This window comes from Seriola aureovittata, chromosome 18, assembly GCF_021018895.1.
Source record: "Seriola aureovittata isolate HTS-2021-v1 ecotype China chromosome 18, ASM2101889v1, whole genome shotgun sequence".
NCBI classification, from domain to species: Eukaryota; Metazoa; Chordata; class Actinopteri; order Carangiformes; family Carangidae; genus Seriola; species Seriola aureovittata.
The window spans coordinates 11391233-11411944 of NC_079381.1; the positions used below are offsets into that span (position 1 = coordinate 11391233).

General features: G+C 40.3%; 2 protein-coding genes and 1 long non-coding RNA gene across 4 annotated transcripts in view; 1 reads left to right on the forward strand and 2 right to left on the reverse strand.

The window, feature by feature from the left end:
- Nucleotides 1-8233, reverse strand: part of sardh (sarcosine dehydrogenase) — a 39057-nt gene extending 30824 nt beyond the window's left edge. The window contains exons 1-7 of one of the 2 annotated variants that reach the window (XM_056403722.1): nucleotides 8016-8233; nucleotides 6082-6272; nucleotides 5702-5838; nucleotides 5133-5311; nucleotides 3295-3474; nucleotides 1788-1911; nucleotides 1373-1473 (exon numbers count right to left, since the gene is read on the reverse strand). In XM_056403722.1, the coding sequence (XP_056259697.1) occupies nucleotides 1373-1473; nucleotides 1788-1911; nucleotides 3295-3474; nucleotides 5133-5311; nucleotides 5702-5838; nucleotides 6082-6266 (906 nt within the window). In that variant the 5' untranslated portion in view covers nucleotides 6267-6272; nucleotides 8016-8233. Of the gene's footprint in view, nucleotides 1-1372; nucleotides 1474-1787; nucleotides 1912-3294; nucleotides 3475-5132; nucleotides 5312-5701; nucleotides 5839-6081; nucleotides 6273-8009 lie in introns of both variants that reach the window. The other variant, XM_056403721.1, reaches the window with a different exon arrangement.
- Nucleotides 8234-8343: 110 nt separating this feature from the next.
- On the forward strand, nucleotides 8344-15182 carry LOC130186890 (uncharacterized). Its single transcript, XR_008830355.1, has 3 exons — nucleotides 8344-8444; nucleotides 9066-9169; nucleotides 15043-15182. It is a non-coding gene; the product is annotated as an uncharacterized LOC130186890 (long non-coding RNA).
- Nucleotides 10641-20662, reverse strand: cercam (cerebral endothelial cell adhesion molecule). The gene is made up of 12 exons (XM_056404215.1): nucleotides 20065-20662; nucleotides 18834-18944; nucleotides 17853-17970; nucleotides 17542-17676; nucleotides 17228-17432; nucleotides 16907-17026; nucleotides 16618-16694; nucleotides 16127-16233; nucleotides 15657-15789; nucleotides 15072-15199; nucleotides 14264-14467; nucleotides 10641-12577 (listed from the first exon to the last, which is right to left on the reverse strand). The coding sequence occupies exons 1-12, from the start codon at nucleotides 20265-20267 to the stop codon at nucleotides 12346-12348; spliced, it is 1773 nt and encodes a 590-aa protein (XP_056260190.1). The 5' UTR covers nucleotides 20268-20662; the 3' UTR covers nucleotides 10641-12345.
- Between the last annotated feature and the right edge of the window lie 50 nt (nucleotides 20663-20712).

Here is a 20712-nt window from a genome sequence, read left to right on the forward strand (position 1 = left end):
CATACAGATGAAGGAATTTGTGTCTCCATGGGGGAATTAAATTAACAATAAAATCTAAATTACAATAATACAGTCTATAGGGAAGACTGAATAATGCATTGTAAATTATGCTAATTAGCCATAGAATAGAACACAATACAATATGTTGTGTTATGTTGTGGCTCACCAAAACACAAAAGCAGCATGAGAAAAGGTAAAAACAAGTGAAAAAACAGACGTGGCAACAAGATACCATTAAGACAAAAGTCTGGGGATCACTATAGTGAACAAGTAAACATTGAGGTAATGTAATTAACATAAAGCATGAAACATTAAAACATAACACAGATACTGTAGAGCAAAATTTGTTGTACAGCTTTAACAATGCTGATTGCAATTGGAATAAAAGACTTCCTTAAAGTAGTTTTGGTTGCCAAAGGCACGCATGGTGCCTTCAGAACTTTAAACTGAGAAAATAAAGGATGAGAACTGTCAGTCAGGATGCTTAAGGCTTTGTCTCTTGTCCTGGCTTTACACAGCTCACTCGGTTTCATCTGGCACCTCCCAATTATTTTGCTGGCAATGCCAAATACTCTAACCAGCTTATTCCTCAGCCTGCAGTTCAAGTTACCAAACTATAAAGTCACGTGTTGTGCACAACTTCTAATACTGAGCGACTCACCTGAAAATTGTTACCTAAGGAGACGAAACTGTTGTGTCCATTTCTTCAAAATATAAATTTGCATTTTCAGAAATATTTTACATTTATATTTACTCATTTCACATAAGCTTTTATCCAAAGCGACTTAAAAATGAAGGACAACGCTAAAGCTTCAGTGAACTAGGAGACCTTGAAGTAAATACTAAGTACAAAATAATTTAAATAAGGTGAATGGTGGATATATTTCATTTCATAATGAAACATATTCTACAACTGTCACAAGGTAATAATGGTGTGTCATTACAAATACAATCAAACAAATCAAACAACTTATAGCTTGTTTTGAGAGGTTATAAATTGCTGGAAACATCATCCTGCTTTATGCAATAATAAAATTTGTCTGCGCTTATTTTTAAAAATGTAGCTACATTACCAAGCTCTACAATTATAATGCATGAGTAAAGTTAAGGCATCTGTGTATTTCAACAAAAGTCCAACCTTGAAGATAGAAAACAGAAACAGATGGAAAACAGAAGATTACAGCTAACTCTAATGTGTCTTATATTAACAACAATACAAGAATTGTTGGACTCAAAAAAACTGAGTCATTTGTCATTTGCCAGCATGCTACCAGGGCCTACACAACGGTGCGCCAATGTTCATTTTTATTTTTAGTGTAACATATTTTTAACCACAGGCAAGCTGTTTAGATTTGACAGGTGGCGGTCCTACCTGTATGCCTTCAATTCTCTCTGTCACTACGTAGGCATGATGCATTGCTATGAGAGGCACCTTGACTCCGGCCATTTCCCCCAGCTTGGTGGCCCACACACCTGCACGAAGCAAACAGACAAAAAGTGAAAAATCACGAAAAATCATAACCACCTTGCTTCCTGAGGAAAAGCTATTTCAAACCACTTTGCAGTCTCTCCTTCACTTGCCATACTTCCATCAGCAGCGAGATCATTCAATTAACACTCCTTTACATCTCCGTGAGCTGCATCAACATTACCTTATCGCAAACTGTGCACAGTGCACGGCACAGTGTCTTTTTTTGTACGTCTCAAACAAAACCAAAATTCTTGTCGGCCCGGGTTTTTTTTATGTCTTTGGGATAATTGGTTTGCTGATCTCGTCTGAATCTCACCTGCACAATTCACCACACAAGGCGTCTCAATGGTCCCATGAGAGGTCTCGACTGCCTTCACCCTCTTCACCCCAAGGTCATCTGTCCTCACTTGAATACCAGTCACAGGGCAGTTCTCGATCACCTGATTTAAAGAGGACATTGAGGAGTTATTCACATGCGACATGGAGATACTGTATGTGTGCAGCTCCACGCTTGCAGAAGTCACTGTATTTACTGCACAAAGGAGTTGTACAGTAAATCAATCACATAATATTTGTAATATCTGCCTACTGTGCATGTGATAAGATTTCTATTCCCAAGTGTAGCCTTGTGTTCTCCAACGCTGCTATGAAAGAAGTGTGACACAATATGGAAACAATTTCTCTCACTTCATACTCCCATTTTCATAAATCCTCATAGATTACTATACAATGAACTGATGTAAAATTCTTGATAATGCTATAAACATGTAAGGTAATTCTCGGATAGCAACTAGCACACTAAAGTGCATGTTAGTCTGCCACACAAAGATCACATGGTTTTTAGAAGTTTCAAGTGGCTTTAGCATTGTAAGGCTATGTAAAGGTACTCCAGGAATTGTGACATAATTGTTTAAGAAAAATTATAGACAATTTTGGTTATTTTTAGTACAGTGTTCTTGAATAAATTAGGTCCCTTCAGAGGCCAAAAAGTCAGACTAAGGCCTCAAGCCTGCATTTTATAAATAAAAAGAAATAAAAAAGCTTTGCCTTTTTGCGAAGGAGAAGGCAAGTGAAGGAGAGACTGCAAAGTGGTTTGAAATAGCTTTTCCCTTTGAAGCAAGGTGGTTATGATTTTTCATGATTTTTGCGAGAGAGAGAGACAAAGAGAGACAGAGAGACTCAATGTCACTGTATTGTGCTGAATTTGTGCTCAATGTAATAACACAGTAGACTGGATGCAACTTTTACATAAAATGCCCTACAACAGCATTGATCATCATAAACACGCAGGTCATAGACAGAAGAAATGCGGCTTTACGCGTTGCATTTACTGACTGCCATTTAAGTCCTGGTCTGTTTGAATCAGCAATTAATGTTTAGCTGCACACAAGGTTATGAAATGGGTATCTACACTATATTCTCTTGTTCAGATAAGGGTGCTATTAAGTGTGCGATTTTTACTGTGTTATGTCACACACACACACACACACACACACACACACACACACACACACACACACACACACACACACACACACACACGAGAAAATTAGCACAAATTACATGCTAGAGCCAAACGAAAGTATACTGAATGACCAAAATACATGACAATTAACATGACAATTAACGTGCTGTAACATGATGCAAAGTGCACAGAGAACTATGCATTCTGATGTTCTCAAAATAATAAATTTAAGTATGCTATAACTTCTGGAGGGTAACCAATCTTTATTTGGTTTATCAGACTGCACTAACAAATGAGTACATCCACTGTAATATATGAAGTATATCCATGGTCCAGTCAACATATCACTGCACATTACCGTGGCTCCCCTGGCGGAGGCAGCTCTGGACAGGGTGGTGCAGGTTCCTGCTGGGTCCATGGTCCCATCTTTTGGTACATACAGGGTTCCATACAGATCATCAACGTTCATCAGAGGGTACAGGTCCTTGGTTTCCGCAGGTGACAGCACATGGGACTCGATACCGTAAACTTTACCCAGCTAGAAATAAGAGGACATGAGATGTTTTAGTGGTTGTGGTCTTGTCTGAGAAGGATTGATGCATCTAAAGTAATCAGTTGTAATCACCTGAATTCTATAGTAAATGAGTTCTTATATGAAAATCTGTCAGGACTTTGCATCATATCAAAATTTAAACACATCTTTTCTGACCCCGACATAATAATGGATCAATGCTGAATACTCTCTTAAGGAAAAGCAACTTTAATTTGCAAATTTCCAATTTCCAATTTCAACTCCCTATATATACTATGTTATACATACTATTTTTGATGATTTCTTAACTGGTAAGAGCAGCCAGCCACAAAGGGAAACTTCACACAACACTTCCTACAAGAGCTTCACAGCAAAATAAAGTTGATTATCTTTCTTACTGTGAAGCAGCTGCGGGATGTGTCGAGTTACAGTCACAGCATATTGTAACTGAGGATTGTTGATCTGAACATTTTTATTGCTTTGTCATGGCTGGATCAGTTTTACATGCTGCATTAGTCAAGTGAACTTTGAATTTCCGACACACAAAAGTCAAGGTAAACAAGGTGCCCCCCCCCCCCCCCCCGTGTGCCACCTCCCCCCTGCTGAGCAATAAAAAACCCCAAATATCAACTTTGCATTTTTAAAGCCCTGCGGAGTAGTAACAGTGGGTGAAAAGCTGTTTCATCCTATTAACATGCAATTCTTAAAAATTTGTTTATTTATTCTACAGGGGCAGCCTGTGGTGCACACACGCATTAGGTTTCACTCAGGTATTGTACTTTGGTAAGTGGTAGTTACTGTAAAACCTGAGTTTACATGCAGTGGGCAATTAATGTGATGTCTCTCCTACACACAAACTTATTTCGGAACGCTTTCTTTTGTAGAGCTTTTGGGATTACGGAGAACAGGCTAAGAGAGCAAAGAGCTTTTTGTTCTGGAACGAATGAGTCTGAATTTTACAAAAAAAATGATTTACTAAGCTGTGGGAACAGACGTATTTAGACTTCTAGAACTTCTAGTCTTTTTGATCTTGCACAAAGTGTACTTGAAAGAGATGCAGATCTTTTTCAAGTACACAGCAGTGGACCCAGTGATGCCTGTTGCTATCGAAACCATCTAAAGCTACTGTGGCTGCATCTATTGACAGTTAATTACATATTTAATTAATTTTCTGCTCAGTGCAGGAGAAGACTCTGTGGCTTTTCTCTACATCAGCTGTATGTTGAAAAACAACAAGCAGGCAGCTGCAGCAATGGTTGTGTATCAGAATGTAGCTTAGCATTCACAAATGTTAGCCAGTTCAACGTCTCCATACACACTGAGCATTCATTATATTCTTTGATGGTTCAAGTTTATGTTTTCAATTTCCGTTCCATAGACTAATTCATCAGAATTACATCGCTAACAAACAGCTTTGGTCCAAGTTTAATTCATGTTGGCACTGACATTAGTTAACACTTCAACAGAAAATGAAATTATTCCCATTATTTAAAGTTTGTTTAAATAACTTTATTTATACAGTGAACAGTACCAATTTCTTTCTTCATACTCCTACAATCTGCACCACTTATACCAAAATCCACCACGGCACTAAACAAATCTTATGTCCCATGTTACCTCTTAATACCTCATGATGGCCAAAACAAAGCCCTCTCTATTCTTACCGACATGAGACGCTTGTACTCGTCCAGTCTCTGCTTGTTGGAGGCAATGAAGAGTCCTCCATTTTGGATCCAGCCTGTGTGGAGACCCGTCTCCTCCTCCAGGTCTTTGCTGATCACATTCCTGGTGTGGGCCAAGAGCTCCACCTCAACATCACTGGGACGGAGCTGCCACAGCAGGCCTAGTGGATGGACAGACACATGGACAGCGGATGTACAAAAATACTTAGACAAGAATACATGTCCACTATGTGAGCTACACATGCAGATGAATACACACACACACACACACACACACACACACACACACACACACACACAGGCAGACAACAGAGGTCACAGGTTAGGTGAGCTCTTTATCTACAAACACCTAATCTGCGCTTGAGGTACAGAAAGAACAAACTGTAGGTTGATAAGTAAAAAGCAAGAGTTGAACCACGCTTTTAGTGCAGAATTAAAACTAATTCATTTCAAAATAGTAAGAAAAGTATTTGGATGTTCAACATTTAGCATGCATTATCTCAGGTAAATACACACTCCTTACACCTGTCCATATTCTTACAGTTTGTTACCTGCAGTGTGCCAGGTGGTGCCAGCAGTCAGTCTGTCTCTCTCCAGCAGAACTACGTTGGTCATACCCATTTTAGCCAGGTGGTAGATGGTCTGACAGCCCAGACTGCCTCCTCCGATCACCACCGCATCGGCTGACCTGAGGCAGGTGGCAGACAACAACAGGTGAGCTGAGAACATGACTTTCAAAGTGGGATAAGGACGACGCCGCTTAAAACTCTAAAGCTTTGTACATAATCATCATCAAAGAAATCCCATGTTAATGTAAGCGAAGGTTTGAGATTCATCTTAGATGTTCATCTTAAATTGCAAAAACTGCTGGAAGCGAACAGTCACTTTTACAGCACACACTGTAGCACAGTATGCTCTCCACTACGCTAACCTGGGCAAAGGTTTAGTGGGTCCAGAGGAGGCCTGAACCTCCTGTTTGAGTGTCTTCTCGTAGGGAACATTTTTTTCCTTGGTGGGCTCTGAGCTGTAGGACCGAGCACTTGTCCGGCACAAAGGAGAGAGAGGAGGCCGCACCGCCAACACCACCCGCCGAACTGCGCTCCCTAGGAAGGCCATGGTCCCCTGCGGACAGTCAGAGGACACAAAGGGACAGTGTGAAGCTGCAGAAGCATATGTTGATTGTGTTGCGCAAAATAGGCAAGGTCTCAGAATGATGTCATGTAAATGCAACTAATTTCAAAGTTATTAACAAAAACATTTTTTTTTTTCAAACTACATGATAACATGACAATGACATTTACATTTATTCATTAAACAGACACCTTTATCCAAAGCACTAAGGAGTGAGAGACATCGCTAAGCTTCAGTGCAGTAGGAGGCCTTGAAGTAAGCATTACACACTAACTTTGCTCAATACGACAACGTGCAAAGGGATCAGTTAAAGAAGTGTTCCCAAAGTAAATGCTAGTTTGGCATGTCAGGGTGTTAGGGGTGTTAGGAGAGGAAGTGCTCTCAGAAGAGACGAGTCTTCAAGACATTCTTAAAGATAGAGAGGGACGCCCTGGCTCTGATAGCATTCAGTAGCTTGTTCCATCATAAGGGGACCACAAAAGAGAACAGTCTGGACTGAGATTGTCTCGGTTGCAGGGATGGCAATGTTCCATGGAGGAATGCAGTGGCTGAGAAGCAGGCTATGTGTGATTGAGTAGATAGATTGGTGCAGACCCAGAAGTAACTCTGTAGGAAAGCAATAGTGACTTTAATTTGATTCCGGCGGTCAATGAGTATAACACTTACTGTATGTGTACAGTATATTCAGCATTTGCTTGTTCTGGCTGCAGAGGATACGTATGTCACACTTATTCAAATCCAAAGTTTGGCTACCATCGCAACCAAATGGAATTGTGCATTATTTTATATACAAAACAGTAAAAATGTTCAAGAAAAGTCGGGTAAAGCAGGTGGCTTGAAATGATGTTATAAAGTCCAGGCAGCAGTCATCCGCTTTGATTAATGTCCTAGACTTCAACCACCAACAAGTCAAGTCTGCTGCTCGCTGCAATCTGAACTCACAAAAGATGAGTCAGCAAAAACAAAATTCCTCTATGGAGATCAAGGTTCGGAGTTTCACATTATCACTAAAAAAGACTAGTTAAGCTGCAACTTTAACTTGGCCACTGAATGAGAGTGTTGCATAGAGGGGTTAAATACTTCCTCTGTCATCTGAATGTTTGCAGATGGATAAAAAGTAACTGAGATCAGGTGCTTTGATCAGGTGCATCAGTTCCAGCTGTCACCAACCCCAACATTACACTAATAATTACTCAACTGAAATGTGCACTGTCTGCACATACTTGAACTGAGAATGAGGAGAAACAGGTTTAAGGTGGCATTTGTAATTACTGAATGACTGGACTTTATCCGTCTACACCAAATGATCATTCATCTATTTCCCTTGCAGACTTAACTCAAGCAAATATTTTCACAGTGAGATTTGAAAGAGAAAATCGCTGCCAGCTTCATGAGAAGTGTGCACAAACTGAAACGCTTAAATGCGACAGGGGTGTTGTATTAACATCTGCACTGTAAAGTTTTCACAACATTTTCTGAACACCCAGTGTCGCTCGATTGTACGCGAGAATAAACGAGAACATACACACTAACATGCATAACAGAACATGTGCCTTTAACAGACTGTAGCCTACGCCACGTACCAAAGTAACGTGGCATAAAACGCTTCATGTGACCCCCCCCCCCCAACGAGCATTGAACACAGATCACCGTAACAGACCCTGCAGGATGCCTCATGCAGTAACTATGTTGCGTGAAAGCGCTTTGATCTCGGACATGCACACTTACGCTTACGCTTCCGCTTCGTTACAGACTCGTCCCGGCCACGCTCGATGCAAGATGTTTCAGAAAAGCTGAAAAAAAAAAAAAGTTTGCAGAGTGAGGGGATCGCAGTCGCGGGAAAATGGCCGAATACTTTTGTACGTCAGCGAGAGAGAGAGAGAGAGGGAGAGAGGGGGAGAGAGAGAGAGAGAACGAGAGAGAGAGATGGCTTTAAAGTGTGTCACAGGCGGTTCAGTAGCTGTCAGATGGTGTGAGTTGCAGCTGTAGTTTTTGCCTTCACCCCTCCCCACTCAGTTTGACAAGTCGACCATCTATAGTGTAGACATGCATATGTGTAAATCCTGAGGAGAGATAATTTGTTACCAACCCAAAACAGGGTTTCAAATCCCAGCAAAACTATTCAGGATATTTCAGTCCCTTGATTAATCAAACTGCACAGACGTGAGTAGAAACCAATGGCCTAATGCTGGAGAAATACCTTGAAATCTCATAAACTGTATAGCACCCAATTGTCAGCAAAATGATACATAAATATACATATATATACGGTATACATATATATATATATATAAATATATATATATATATATATATAGATAGATAGATAGATAGATAGATAGATAGATAGATAGATATACATGATCTGTGGAGTTAAAACTTGCGCCAGTATGGTCCTTTAAGGTGTTAAAAGACCTGTAAAGTCCAGGGATCAGGACTCACCAGAGCTTATGTGAGGTTGTAGTTGTTACCTTTGATATGCACTTTTTTTTATTGCTTTGATAATTTAGTGAGAAATGTATTTAAATTTGTTTGAATGGATTCATCAACTGCAGACAAAGTTACACAAAGATTAGGCAATGAAGACTCACCTGTTCCCACTTTCACCAGCACCTCTGAGAGACCATATACTGGCGTGTAGAACTGTTCTTTTTTTTTTTAGACTTTGTGGAAGCGCGGACTATTTTTCTTATGTATCTGCCCTCTTCGCTCTGTCAATATTTTTCTTCCATCTGCCTGTGCATGTGTTTGTGTGTGTGGTGTGTGTGTGTGTGTACGTGTTAGGGGATGTCAGGGTGGCAGCTGCAGGAACTGCTGAAGTCCTCAAGGTCCTGAGACCAAACCAAGCAGAAGTAGAACATCAGTTCAACATAGAATGATCATGTACAGTAAGTACAGTTTGTATGTGTATATGTGAGGAACTGGATACATCCAGTAGTTATGGTGAACTTGCAGCGGGGAATAAATGGCGAGAGGAGAAGAGACTAGAAGAGAAAACAATTTAAAACCTAAAACAACTTTGCCTACGTAACGCAACATTATGAAACCTTATGTCCTGAGCCATATGCAGTTTCTCTGACTGCCAAGTTGATCTCATGAAACCCCACCTCCAAACCAGCAGCCAATAAGGTGCTGAGTTTAGGTTCCCTCCTGTGACAGAGGGTTCTCTCCAGTTCATACAGCTTTGAACAGGACAGGAACTGAATATAGGAGCTGCAGTCAATCCCTCAGTCTTCTCTAGGCTGTGTGTGTGTGTGTGTGTGTGTGTGTGTGTGTGTTGTGTGTGTGTGTGTGTGTGTGTTTGTGTGTGTGTGTGTGAGTCTGAAACTGAGAAAATAGTCTACAGGAACCTTTGCACTTTGTTGTCTGCTTTTTATCTGGTTAAATAACCCTTCTTAAGTGCAGCAATGACAGTTACACACACCTTCACATGCATGCACATGTGTAGGTGTGTGTGCTATGCTTATGCAAACAGCAAATCTATATGCACATGGGTTATATGTTGTGACTTATCTGTAGCTATGTTTCGGTCACTCTGAAATGTGACAGGCTGTTCCAAAGAGAAATAAGGTCACGGAAACTGGATGGATCACTGCACGTGCAGACAGCTGTGGTATGCCTAGAGCTAAATGTGTGAGCTTACTCACAGCCATGTATATGTATCAAGTGTGAGTGTGGAAACAAAAAAATCATTAAGGATGAGACCAAGCGGAGTCAAAATACAGTACAATTCAAGAAACTGAGGTACATTACTTGAAAGTTTAATGGTGAATAAAACGTCTGCTCTTATAGGATCATCATCTGTGAATATAAGTCTTGAATACTCTACTGGCATTACATTTGACCAACAACACTGGAGCTGCAAAGTTGAGTCTGCTTGAAGCAAACACATAACAGAGCTCACAAAAGAACTGAATACAGAGGATCTGGTTTGATTTGTTGCATTTTGAATAAATGTTAACAGGACAGACTGACATACTATCTTTTTCATAAGTGTAGCCCATAGAAATAAAAATTAGAGCATGCAATCAAAATGTCCCTGCTCGGATACACAAAAACTTGACAATGGATTGAACTACCATGGTTTTAAGCCCACATAGTTTCAGAGCAACCGAGCTCAGATGTGTAATACAGATCATGATTATCCAGCAAAATTGTTTTGAATCACAAATATGGAAATCTGCAACAGTTTCCAAAGACTTTCCCCAAATCCAGGGAAATACCACCATCTTGTGGTGGATGTTGGTCAGTACAACATATGGGAGTACTTTTTTCCCCCTCAAATTAGTCAAATTTATTGACCACCAAAAAATTGGTTTGTTAATTAACAAGATCCATAACCACATGCATACAATGAAAAAATGTGTAAAAACTAATTTTTATTAACATCTGCAAAGTTTGCTACACAGTCATCCTGACATCCTGTTTTATAACATCATGACTGAGTACAAATTTATTGCTCAGAGACAGAGACAGAGAGAGAGAGAGGCTTTTGCTGGAAAAGCCATTGCACTTTGCCTGTTGTACATCATGTTGTGTGACTCATCTGTCAACCACATCGAGAGAGACTCAACCAATAAATTAAGACAGGAAAAGCGACACACATAATGGCAGGAAATGAATACATGAAATCACACCATCATCAATGCAAAAACATATGTAACTTGATCATTGTAATTTAAATCCAAGAGGGACACGAGAGAAATACATCAGTTACTTGCACTGTAACCCTGTTGTTGTTTTGACACATTCCTAGATTGAAAAGGATCCCAGTGATGCTACAAAAAGGTTATTACAGGCTGTGTTTTAATATGTCTTTAATAAGACTTCTGCTACAATACATGTGGGTTAATTTAAAGTTTTTTTTTTTTAACACAACATGTAGCAAAGGACGGTAATGTGTCTCTCTACTCAAAAGTAGCAGCACTGGCAAAGATGTTTAACTGCAGATGAACCAAAACTACTTCTACACTGGTGGCAATTGGACTTCACACCTTGACATGCCGTACTGATTTTCATACTGTCGACTGGGTAACACACTATCTCTGACCGTGAAGTTCAATTTGTGTGGCAAAATATGAAACGTAAAAATATTAAAACACAGCCATAGAGTAGAAAGTAGTCCGATAAGTCAATGTTATTTCAGTTCTAGTCATTATTAGACATTTAAAAAAAAACATTTTAAAGAAGCTTAAATTGTTCAATTGCAAACATTCAATGTGTTAGTTTCACTAACAAAATACTTCCTGCATAGAATCTGGTACCAATGAAACAGTCTTACACTGTCCCTAGAAACCATGAGGTACATCAACTTTATAACGGCTGAATGAAGCTAAAGGAAATATTAAACAGGGTCGATGTGGCTTTGCATTAGACACAACTGTATCTCATAACAGTCCCAATGGAAGATAGAAGTGGAGAAATAGGCAGACAGACAGATATGAAATATCATGAAAAAGACATGAAGAAAAAGAAATGATGGCAACAACAGTATCAGACTTGTGTCCAGACTTGCCAGGAGTTGTGAACAGTGCAGCTACTGGAGCCTTAGTCTGCGGTTTGCAGAAAGTCACTGTAAAGCTGCTTTCCCTTTAAAGGCTCTGCTTAGCATTATAAACATGCAATCATCAGAAGCACACACATCATTACAAGCATACATTCAAACACAATGCTTTTGACATCAGCCATACAAACTGTTTAAACTCTCAGAATATTAAAGATAAAAAAAAAAAAATCTAAAAAGGTGGATTGTTCTCGAGAAAAATCTGTTGTGCAAGTTCAAGCATCTGAATTGCTAAGACGCATAAAAGTATTAAAAAACCCATTTTCTTTTTACATGTCTACAAACAGTCTCAACAAACATTGTCCACAAAAAATCAACTTGTGCCGTACACTTGCTAACATGCCTTGAAAAAACCAAAGTCCAGGTGAAATGACACGGAGCATGTCAGCGGTGTCAGTGTACTGAAACAAAGTCTGAGAGCAGTTCCTCGCCTCAGCATCTGTCTCTCTGACCTCGTGGCCCCTTGACCTGCAGGTTCTCCACAGCTACGTCAGCTCCGCACTAAAGTTCATCCTTGTAGGCAGCTGACAGCATCTCGGGTGGGGGCGACCCTTTCATGGTCTTGTGGGAACCCCTCCAATCGGTGCGTACCGAGTCATCGTCCCACAGGGTGGACGTTTCCGTGTCGCTCACCCACTTGGGTTCGCCGGCGTAGTGACACGGCTGGACCAGGAGGGGGCGTGCACTGAAGGCTTGCAGGTTTCTGTTGGGGAAATGGGACTTGTAGTCCTCACTGCAGAGAGAGAACAGCAATAGGAGATCACATGGATTTGGTTTGATTCATTTGAGACTTTAAAAAATCTTGTATGTCACAATAAAAGAATAAAACTAATAATAAATATTGAAAACCACATCGGCCATTAAATATTAGCACACTATATTTCCTACAAATGAGTATTAATCATTAATATCTGTTTTATTTTGGGCCTAATTTGAAAAACATCCATTTCACAGAGGCTGATTTTCAGTTACTCTTAGCATGAAGGGCGACAGCAGGACCAATGTGTGGTGTGCGGTCGTTGTGCATTCTTAGCGGACCAGTCAAGCATATCAAATTAGAATCACAGAGGTGAGAGAGAGAAAGAGAGAGAGGATAGAGAAAGTGGGTTGGCTTTAAGCCAGTTTTCCACACATGATGAAGCACACAGACACTGCCAAGCCTTCTGGTTTGCAGGCCCTTCAGCCCAAGGTCCATTTCATCTCTTGCAGTCAGTACCGCATGTGTCATATCTCGTTTACTCTGCTAGCTCATCACTGTGGGATGATGAGAGAAGTTGTCTGGCTAGGGCTAACGTCAGGTGATGTTACGGGTAGAACTGGACACAGGGGTTGCACTAACATGCAGCCATTAAAGAAACAGTTTGGAGGAGAAATGTTATGAAGGTGTCAAAGCTAAAGCAAACCTCAAAGTATTTCTAATAAATCACAAACAAACAATATACAGAAATTACATATACAACCCTTTGGGTAAAGGGGGTCATGAGATAGAGGAGGAATTGGTGGAGGAAAACAAAGAAGAAGAATAGTAGAAATGTTTTGACTGCTGGAAGGAACTAACTCTGTGAGTAAAAGGAAAAATCCTACAGCCATGCTAGCAGGTCTGTGCTGTATTTAGGACAAGTGGTGCTCTGAGCTAAAAGGTAACAGGGCCAGGTGCTTATGAAGACAATGCTCACATGCTAATGCTTAGCATGTACAATGTTTACCACATTCACTGTCTTAGTTTAATGTGTGAGCACGTTAGCTTTTTCTAATTACCACTAAACTCAAAGTAGCTACGGCGGTGAAATGCTGTTAGTTATGCAGTTGGATCCAACTGAATCATTTAACTAAAAAAACAATAATGTAAACCTCATGGTGACACGACGATGTTAAAAGAAATGTTCATCATTTTTCAAGTTCAACGCAATTCTGCCAGAGAGACATCTGAGTCCACTGCGGCTGTCTGTCTGGCAACCACACTGTGCCTAAAAAAAAAAAGTGGCAATCCACATTGCCCCAAATCCAGACAATCAATCTCAGAGAGAGATGCTGCCATGAAACCTGGAGGCCTATATCATCCAAAAAGAAAATCTTGAAAAGCACTACATATTAACCTGACTGGAACAGAGATTATGGCCAAAACTGAACGTCTTTTCAAAGAAACCACATGTAAAACCACAGACTAAATATATAGCGTGCACACAAGTTTAGGCAGCTATAAGGAGGAATCCTTGCAGCGTTCATGAGGTCTGTTTTAACTTTGAATTTCTGGCTGGAAGAATGCTAAAAGACTAGTAGTCATTGAATGTGAATATGAGATAAGAAACCATGATAGAATTTTTCACAAAACTATTCATTAAGATCAGAGATTAAAACCAGGAAAAGTAAGAAAGAAGCACATTTCTGCCCGCGGCTTCAGTGCTGATGTCGTACATACTTGGGATGTTTGTCATACATGATGGGGAGGAACTCATCGACAGGCAGCATCTTGGAAAGCGGCTCAGCATTGAGCAGTTTTTGGGCTCCCTGTAGTGAGATGGCATAAGACAGAGTCCAGTACGAGTAGTCCGCCATCACCAGGTTCCGAACATTCTCCACCGGCTCCTCGTTTCCAGGATTCACCTGCTTCCTGCCGAAGTATCTGTGGAGCAATAATGAGAAAAATGGAGGGTAAAGAGAAGAGGTAAAAGAGCAAAAATCCAAAACAACTTAGTACTGAAATCTGTTGCTGTTCTTTGCTGCCAAATGTCCTGGAAACAGTTTTTCTTTTCTGTTTTGCAGCATTTGTTCTGCATATGTGTCTAACTATCTTCAGAGAGAGTTATGGAAACTGAAATACAAAACAACAAAAAAAAAAAGTCTCTGGTTCACATCCCATCTTCACGCTGATAAATACTTTCAAAATACTTTCACCATGTGTTTGACGTTTGTTTCCATGTGCTTTACAACTTGAATCACAGGGAAACTGACTCACAAATACAGAGCTGCATTGGTATGCAGACACACACGAGGGAATATTTACACCCCGACACTGTTCAACTCTGTTTGAATAAGCTGTGAGTGATGTGTGTTGCATTCCTGAACGTGGACTTTCTTTTCTGACTTTTGACCCTTTTCCTCAACACACATACACACACACACACAAAATACTTTTTTTGAGGATACTCTACCTTCCCTGCCTAATCCTTGGCCTTCATTTAACCCCACTTAAAACAGGTACCACGGGGGGTAAAACATTGTCTTACATGATGTCCCAATCCAGCTCCACCAGCTCCACCTCCTCCATCAGCCTGAGGACTCGTCGTTTGAAGTTGGCCTGGAATCGAGCGTCATCTTCGAAGACAAGTGCTTTATCCATCTGCTCGTCCACCATCTGAGGAGAAGAGGGAAAAATGTTGTGCGTTTCCCCATCGGGCTCTGTATTTTATGTCTTCTTTTTTAACACAGACAACACAAAATACACAAGTAGTTATTTAGCAAATACATTAAAGTGAAATAGGAAACATATCCTTTTTTATTTATTTTTATTTTGGGTTTTGGTTATTTGAATTTCAGTCTATAAAATTAAGTTTTATTCATATGTAATTTATTTAAGATTAAAAATGTCATAAATTACAGTGAATGCAATAAAAGACAATCTAATTCATAAGGCATTTGGATGAATTTGTATTTGACAAACAGATTTGATTCTTGCCTCAAATACAATATAATCCTAATACCAAAACCTAAACCCTACACCTGAATTTGTCCTCTTCATTATATTGTTCTCTACAAACCACTCTCAGTCATGCCAATAAAGACCTTCATGGACAATTTGTTTGTCCTCTCACCTCCTTCCAGATGAAGAAGTGGCTGAGGAAGCAGCCCACCTCTCCTTTAGTCAGGGTGCGTCCAGAGAACGGGTCGTAATAGCCCGGCAGCAGGTCAACACCCAGGATCTTTATGTCACTGCTGTTCAGTGCACTGCATACACACACACACAGGTATTATATTCCCACAATTCCACAGACAACCTCACTGCACACTGTCCTCTGTGTTTCCCACATGTGCAATATACCTAGCCATAAAAATAGATTTTTTCAGTCATAACTGTCTTCATTCAGATTTGCTCAGAAGTGGATTATAACTGAACCATGAACCTACAGTAAAAACAAGAATCACGAGCTGATATATCAGTATGTTCCCGTAGAGAATTTTCCTATCAGCCATTCTCCAATCTACATTTTCTCTCAGTATCTGCAAATTTAGTATTGATTTTTTTTTTTTTTTTTTACATGGAAACATGGAGTACTGCACTTACTTTCCATCCACAGCATCCACCACCTTGACGTCAATCTCCAGCTCATTCAGAGAGAACAGCATCCGGTCTCTGCGGTCAGGACGGCGTCGCAGATTTATCAGATATATCTGAGACGAGGTGGGGAAATGGATATTTAATTCTGTTTACTGCAGGTCATAGCTGTCATGCATATTGTTAATTTCCAACTTAGACTTCTGCATACAAGTCTACACTTTATTACGTACTTTTTAAAACTCCATTCATCAAGGGACAACTACACTATACTTCAATTACTTTGGATTATGCTAAAAAACCTAAAAAAAAAAAAGTTGAATTTCTTCATGCTCTAATCATTATATATCCTGCTGTGTATGAAAATTTAATATTAAAAAAGTATTAAAATTTTATTAAAAGTCACTGACTAGAGGTTCTACAGCAGGATTTTCATTAATAACATTCAAGAACCGAGGAACGTTTTTTTTCTCTGATGCTGAAACAAAAATCCTTTTTACCTCGTTGAAGCCCATGAGGTCCCTCTGTTTGGGGAACATGTGGACGAAGCGAGACGGGTGCATGGGAGGACCATCGACTTTTTTACATATGGGGGACATTTGAGTTTGAAGAGAAGAACATAAATTTGTGAAATAAAGCTGAACTTGCACAAAATGAACATGTGGAGAGCAGCTGATAAACCAAGGATTAATAACTGTTGCTTTTCATATATTTTTTCAGTCTGTGTATCAATTTGTTTATTTTTTTAACTCTCTTATTATTAACAAATAGTGAATACAGTCTGCTTACTCATGGACTCAAGGTGGACGTGAACAAAGTTGAGGCGATCATCTTCCAAAGTGTGCTGAGGTTTGGCCGGGACGTTCAGGTAGCCGTAGCGCTCCTTGTTACTCAGGTACATTTGCACTTCTGAGCAGCAACAAAAATGAATGACTCAGTAAATTGAATGAATGAACGAGACGTTAATTGTTCAACATCCTTGTTTTCCCACTAGGACACATTAATCAACCGTGAAAAAGTGCGTTTGTACAGACATTACTTTGCTTGAGTTAACCTGTCTTTCAGTGCATGTGATTACAAAAACACAAAGACAAACAGGCACTAACAAACCTGCGGCCCGACAGGAGAAGGCGAACACAATGATGTCATCGTAAGGCCACGAGTAGTCCTCGTGAGGAGGGTAGAAAGCCAGTTTCTTCATGCCCTCCTTCCTTAAATCCAGCAGCATGGTGGAGTGGACCATGGGCACCGGGTAGCAGCCCAGCCTGTGGCGGTGACGGGTGGGGAAATATTCTGCTGTTCGGCGATAATATCCCTGAACAAGTGCATACACACAAATATGAAAAAGTGAACAAACATTTTTTCTGACTGACTTGGTGTTACCTTCCAACAGGTTACTGACCCCTATCTGAAGTGTTGCTCACCTGTGGAGTGATACCGCACCAGTAGTTGGAGTACGCTCCCTGAGAGTCCAACATGGGAGCGATGACTGACTTGTTCTCCGCTATCAGCAGGTTGAGGGTGTCTGGGTTGGTGAGGATATTGTCTGTGTCAGCATACTGAAACAAAGACAGACAGACAGATGACACAAAGAGAAGAGAGAGGGAATAGGAGAGTGATTGTAGTGTCTGGTCTCACTGCAACAATGGATGAAATAACAGCAGCAAAGAAGGGACATCAGACGGATCAAGGCAGGTATTGATATGAATCTTAGTAAGATTATGTTATAATTTACCAGGATGTAGTCGGCCCAGCGTTTCCTGGCGAAGTTCAGTGCTGCCTGCTTTAGCTTCATCACATACTCATATCTGCTGTTGGGCCAATGCTTAGGACCCAGCTCTCCTGCATAGGACCTAAGACCAACAGAGACAAGAGAGACCATATATACTGTCTTAGTATCCTTTTCTTACACCTCATAATTTTTCATTTAGTTAGGCTGAAGGGTTTCAGTGGCAACATACCTTTCCTAAATAAATGATATAGTGAAAAAAAATCAATCACTATATGCAGACTTTCAAAACTAAGAAATAAATACCAAAACACAAAAAAATTAAATGTGGGTAAATCTATTTGGGTGGATCGCCAAATAAATTCTGTATACTGTATGATAAACACAGTATATGTGCATACACAGCGTAAAACACAGCTGTACAGACACCTTAAAAAGTTCAGTGACTGTGAGCAGGTTAGTAGAGTTCAGACTGTTTAACATGCATGCGCAAATAATTTCCACTATTGGCCTCCTCTGCTCAGACAGATATCCACATAGAGAAACATGTATGGACAAGCAGAGGCGTGCCACATCATTCTTCATTATCCAGAGACAAAATATAGTGAAACCACCAATGCTGACAGGTGAGCTACAGGCTAAGAGCCTATAAAGGTGTATTAATACATTTTCATTGTGCATAGAAGAAAAGACAGAATGAGCCAGATCAAAGCTTCAAGTACAGCTTGGAGCTGGACCATCAGCAAGGGGCTTGAGTTATTTCAATACTACCAGTATGACACCACAGGGAAGCTTTGACAGTGATCCCGGTAAAATAAAAGAGAGGGAGTGGGCTTACTCCTTTCTTTTTCCTTCATATTAATGCACCCACTCAAGTGTCCTGGGTAAGATTTGCTTGCTCTACACATGACCTGCAGGACCAGGACAAGATCAGTGTTAAACCAGACCACAAAAGTTCGATACATTAATGCTGTTATTTGGACTCACGTGGGCTGCTCCATTGGTCTCCACTCAACATAATGGTAAAATTTCTGCATGACAGTAAGCCACTCTTTCAGTATGGCTGTGGTGTTATCCAAGTTGTGATCCGTGGCAGCCCTAAGGAGAGAGAGAGCAGATGGTAAAATAAATGTAGACATCCAAAACTGATGAAGATGATGAACCAGGGTGAATTTGTTTTAACTGCTGGTTTAACGGAGGGAATATGGACAGAACTCCAACAAATCTTTATGGAGGTACAAATATTTGTTCCCCTCAAATGATAAATTCTGAGAAAGCTGTTTAAGAATAGAATATAGTAACTACTTTAAACAGGAAAGTGGAAGAGCCACTAGTTAGTGGGGGTGTTTTCAGAGTCTTGATCAGGATTTCACACATATTTGAAAAGCTTTCAACACCAGTAATCTTACTGCTCGAATATCTGCTCCAGTGAAAAGCAGGGGTGGACAACATGATGACACAGTGACATGAAACAATACTGAAATTTTGCCTTGGTATGTGTTGTTATATGAATCTCTGTATGATTTAGACAATTCTGGGCCTACTTGTAAATGTAAATTAGCTGAAAAAAACAGAATCTTTATATAATTTTTGCATCAATCATGTGATTAAATATTTTAACTTGCCACGTATTGCATTTATTAGTGTTGAAAGTATAGTCTTATATCCTACACACATACTGCTGTGAACACATCACCTATAGTACCCTACCATTATCACCTTTATACAAAACCAGATAGATGACTATCACAGCTGTATTTGGTCTCTGTTAGGTAACCCAGCAACAGCTAATCTTTCTTTATAGATCCAGCGCCATCAAATCAAACCTTAAACTTACGAGAAAAACACATATAAAAAGATGGTTACTAAGCCCAGAGACGTATACTGCTAAAAACCACTGGAGGGCAGTTCTGTTTGTGCGTTTTAATCATTAGTGTTACACATATTTTATTCAAAGCATTGTTCAGAAAGCATATCAGTTAGAACAAACTCTAAATTCATGCAGTCCACATAAGGAAATGACTGTGGCAGCCTGGGCTGTGAGAGGCACACAGGGAAGAGGGGAGGAGGGGGAGATCGCTGCTGCTTTCACAAACTCATTTAAATGCCATTGACCTTTTGAACGGCTGCTATAGTCGGATACAAAAAAAAAAGAGGGAGAGCCCTGTACAAACAGCCCAGCAGTGCATGCAGTCCGGTGTCCATGCAGAAAACCCACCACACAGAGATGCGATCTTTGGGGTAGTTGAGCCTCTCCAGAGCTCCGAGGTAGTACGGCAGGGAATGGGCAGCGTTTCTGGCTATGATAGCGATAACCACGGTGGGAGGCTGCATTTTCGACTCCTCCGGATACTTTTCCTCCGAAAAGTAACTCTCTGCCTGGAAAACAAAGGCCGCTAAAACTAGAAAGCGAAGTAACATGGTGGAGGCTGAGAGGGTCCTGCTCAATAATCCACGGAGCTTCAGTAGCTCAGCACGTAGCCGCTGTACGCGTCAGCAGTCCAAGAAAAAAAAAGGGCTTTCCCAAAATTTTCAACCCCCACTTTAACTTATTGTACACGGCTGGCTCACTTCTTCTTTTTTTTCCAAGAACAAACCCAAACCCGGTCCGACAGAGGGTTCAATTACAACTTCCGTTTTAGGCTCACGGCTCAAGAGAAGTTTGACAACGTTTACCAAAGATGAAGGCGTGATTTGGCCAGAATGTAGTTCTTCATAAATCTCAGAAGACAACGGTGACATATCCAGTTGGAAAATGGGGAAACTATGACGTTAAGCGATTAACATGCAGTCATCCATAACGCCAAAAAAAAAAAAAAAAAATGGGGGGAAAAAGTGATAAAACACTTGATCTTATAGTCAGAAA

Bases quoted from the DNA above. Each gene is read 5' to 3' on its own strand.
- cercam (XM_056404215.1), bottom strand. From the start codon at position 20,267: ATGTTACTTCGCTTTCTAGTTTTAGCGGCCTTTGTTTTCCAGGCAGAG. The intron at 15,790-16,126 runs GTAAGTGCAGTA...GTGTGTATGCAG, and splicing joins GTGGATGCTGTGGATGGAAA to TGCACTGAACAGCAGTGACA. The intron at 15,200-15,656 runs GTGAGAGGACAA...TCTTCTCCTCAG, and splicing joins ACTTCTTCATCTGGAAGGAG to ATGGTGGACGAGCAGATGGA.